This window comes from Pinus tabuliformis, chromosome 5_2 (genome assembly GCF_031772625.1).
Source record: "Pinus tabuliformis cultivar Carrire ecotype Pingquan chromosome 5_2, CPIR1, whole genome shotgun sequence".
NCBI classification, from domain to species: domain Eukaryota; kingdom Viridiplantae; phylum Streptophyta; class Pinopsida; order Pinales; family Pinaceae; genus Pinus; species Pinus tabuliformis.
In genome coordinates, this window is record NC_142306.1 from 1,131,719,336 (window position 1) to 1,131,723,058 (window position 3,723).

General features: G+C 39.2%; 1 protein-coding gene across 2 annotated transcripts; it reads left to right on the plus strand.

The window, feature by feature from the left end:
- The first annotated feature begins 369 nt into the window (after positions 1-369).
- Positions 370-3,449, plus strand: LOC149163180 (uncharacterized). Of its 2 annotated transcripts, XM_089437557.1 has the most exons (4): positions 370-1,361; positions 2,030-2,170; positions 2,630-2,871; positions 3,064-3,449. In XM_089437557.1, exons 1-4 carry the CDS (start codon positions 739-741, stop codon positions 3,198-3,200), a joined length of 1,143 nt encoding a protein of 380 aa, XP_089293683.1. In that variant the 5' UTR covers positions 370-738; the 3' UTR covers positions 3,201-3,449. The 2 variants fall into 2 exon arrangements, with proteins under 2 accessions (XP_089293683.1, XP_089293682.1); XM_089437556.1 differs by having other exon boundaries at positions 374-1,361; positions 2,630-3,449.
- The last annotated feature ends 274 nt before the right edge of the window (positions 3,450-3,723 follow it).

Sequence of the window (3,723 nt, forward strand, 5' to 3'; positions counted from 1 at the left end):
TTGTCGAGATCCATGCATCATGAAAGTCAATCGCTAATGGTCCCATCTGCAAAATAATATCATAAATTGAGTTTGAATAAGTATAGCAAATGGGATGGAGTACATATATATATCCAGTTGCAGAGGGTGATGTTTTCGCTTTGCCGGTTCAGAGTGACATGCTCGATAACGTAACGAGATGGATTGTGTTTACCTAGTCGTCAACGTATCTCGTAGTATTGTATTCCGTGTTAAAGCGCGAATTCGTGCCGGGGGGTCGTGGAGCCCATGGAAACCCGGGCCGGCTTTCATGGCCGGGAAAGGCCAACCAGCCTGTTTTTTTTCAAACAAAGTATCATAACCATTTGGGTTTTTCACTTGTTACGTCCTTGGATTTTGACAACTCCACGCCGGTTGGGTCGTGTATGACAATTTGGCGTGTGCGTGGATATAAGGTAGGCGAGGGAATCGGATTTGAGAGAAGCACCGGCCATTATCACCAGTATTATTAGACTTTTAAATGAACAGCAATTTGTAATTGTAAAATTCCTGGAAATTAGATGCTCCGACCCCCATGAACAACATCCAGCAGGCATGCACGAATCATGATGCGGCCCTCTGGACAATCAAGATTCATGCAACGCCCTCGTTTTAAGGACCAATCGCGGCGCTGAAAACGGAACAAAATTTATATTAACATTTGTTGATGCCCAGAATTTGGGTTGTTCATCCGCGGGAAGCTCAGAAAAATCTTCATCTATGGATCTAGAAGGAGATTTAGGAGCGGTTGTCAGGGCCACCAGAAAAGGTTGCGCCAGAATTGATGAACTCGATTTCGATTCCTGTAACTTGCTTAACGCCGGCGCTGTTCTTGAGCCCAAGAAAGAGGTTACTGTTCCTATTTCCATTTCCATTTCCGACACAGTAACATACTCTCCTTTCTACGGTTGCAATTCCTCGAGATCCAACAAATCCTTGCTTCCCTCTATGTTTGAAAATCTTGATCATTATTATCATAACGTGGAGCAGAAGCCTGCTTGGTGTTGTGGAACTCCGCCGGATTCCTCCCTGGGAAAAGCCGAAAAGAAAGATGCAGCCCATGACCTAATCATGGCAGCCACAACTAGTACTATTACTACAAGTAATAATCAAGAACAAGCCAGCGGCCGAATTAGGGTTGGTGGTGTCTGCCCTCGCCAGAGTTTATCGCCTGTACATGTAAAATCTCCCCCCAGATCTCCGACAAGACAAGACGATCCATCCGCCAAAACGCCTGACAAAGTCGAAGCCGACTGCAGTTCTTCTTCACCCATCAAAACGGAATCTACAGCCGAAAGGATAGTGTCTAACAGGGCGACTGCATCGGGAACGAGAGGAGGAAGGTGCGATATCGCAAATAATTACTAAGCTGCAGAGTTCAGAGCATTAATGGCACTGTATCAGAGGCCTTTAAGTTCATGTTTGGGTGAAATTCTGATATAAGTTGAAATCTTGTAACACATTGAAATTCTGGCAAATTTCTGATTGTTTTTTGGTGTTTAGAACTTTGCAAAGTATTAGAATTCTACTTGCAAGTTTGTTGGGCACTTAACTTATCTAGTTGGAGGCAGATATCCAAAGATACAATTAGATATATTTCCATTAATTTTCTACGACTGCGTTTATGAGTTTTTTTTTGGGTTCACAGTACCAATCTATCTGATACTAGCTGTCTTTTTTTGGTTCACAGTACCAATCTGATACTAGCTAGGTCTATGAACAACATCGGCTTCTTATTCAAAGTTAACTTAATTTTCTACAACTGTGTTTATAAGTTTTTTTTTATTCACAATACCAATCTGATATTAACTATATCCACACACACCATCTGCCTGTTATTCCGAATTAATATAATTACATTGCTTGATGTTCCTTATTACTATAATCTTCTACAACTCTGTGTTTATTAGCTATATGATTGCTTCTTGCTTTTATGTATTTTTTATTATTGTGCATAAAGCATAAAAAGACATTATATTGAGATTTGGATAATTTATATATTCCTTTTCAGGAGAAATCAACAAAGGAGGACAGTATCCATTGCTGCAACAGAAGGATCATGGAATAAACCAGGAGGTGGTGGAGTTGCATCTGATCTCTGGGCATGGCGTAAATATGGGCAGAAACCAATTAAAGGTTCGCCTTATCCAAGGTATTCATGTTTATTCAATTTTAGAAAAGATTTTGTCTACTCTATTTATATCATACATAGAATTTGAACAAGATTTATAAATTCTCAATATTTACTGTAATATTCAAGTTAAATTGGTTAAAACGATTATCATGTGGCTGCTCTGTCTCACAAAACCCAAATTTGAATAAAGAAAATCCGAGTTAAAGACTATAAGTTTGAAGGTATAGAGTCAGATTTAAAGTTCTTTGATATTGTTTTTGGTTACCATAAAATTTTATTTTCTGGAAGTTCTTTTGATATTGTTACTAATTGTGGTTAAGGTTGGACTGTCTTCCATTCTGGTCATGGTTTTGTAATCAGAATCTACTCTTTACAATTAAAGAATATAAATAATATTTAAGATGGATTTGGAAAAAAGTGTTTGAAGTTGTGAAATTGTGGAGTTGATAATGTTATAATTGTTTTTGTGGTCAACAGGGGTTACTACAGGTGCAGCAGCTGTAAAGGATGCCCAGCAAGGAAGCAGGTTGAGCGTAGCCACACAGATCCCACTAAGCTCGTCATCACTTACACGGCTGAACACAACCATGCTTGGCCCACTTCTAACCCCAGAAACGGACTTGCACTCACAGGATCATTGAGTTCCACACAAAAAGATATGATGGCATTGGTTGTCCCCCATAGCCCTCAAAAGTCATATGTACTGCCTGCTGCTCAAGGTTCGAATCCCGCAGCCTCTCCCACTACGGCTAAAATTGAACAAGAAAAGCCCAGATCTCCGCCGGCCACGGATTGTTTAGATTTCAATTTAACTGAGGAGACCACGGATTGTTTGGTGGAGGACCATGACCAAACTGCCGGGCTTCATATGTTTAGCTCTAATCACCTGAACTACGACGATCTATTTGCAGGTTTAGGCGAGCTGAAGGATTTCGCAAGGTATTTTTCTGATTATAAATCAGACGAAGAAACCGACAGCACAGTAGTCGATCCTTATAATCTCTTCAATTTGTCGTCTGCTTCCTCCAATAAACCCACTGCAGATTAATTATTTTTTTTCTTAAATAGGATACATGTTAAATAGGATACATGTGTCCACGAAGGGCCCTAACTTATTTAGCAGGGAGGCATTTGATTGAGTTACAATAGGGGATTTGAAACTTAGATCTCTGGAACGCAGCGAAACTTAGATTTCTGGAAGGCAGTGATTATTGTAAATGCTCATTTTTGGGCTAAATTATCTTCTGTTTTTTCCATTCTGCGATCTTGCTAAGATAAATTAAATGTGATTTTACAAGTTTTTATGTGTAGTTGGCAGCACTTTTGTGAGAACAATAAAGTCCCAGCCTGTCAATTGTTTTCGAGCAGTCTTGTTGAGCCTAGAAGCTCATTCTACAGCCTAGTATGAAGGGATCTGTAAGTTTGTCAGTCCCTCACTGGCTCTAATTAGAAAAATAATGTCAGCTATAATAAATAAATAAAACTGAATATGATGTAAAGTAATTAGAAGTAAAAACAAAATGTGTGAGTAAGATGTTTAAACCTTATACTTGGCAAAAATATTTTTATTG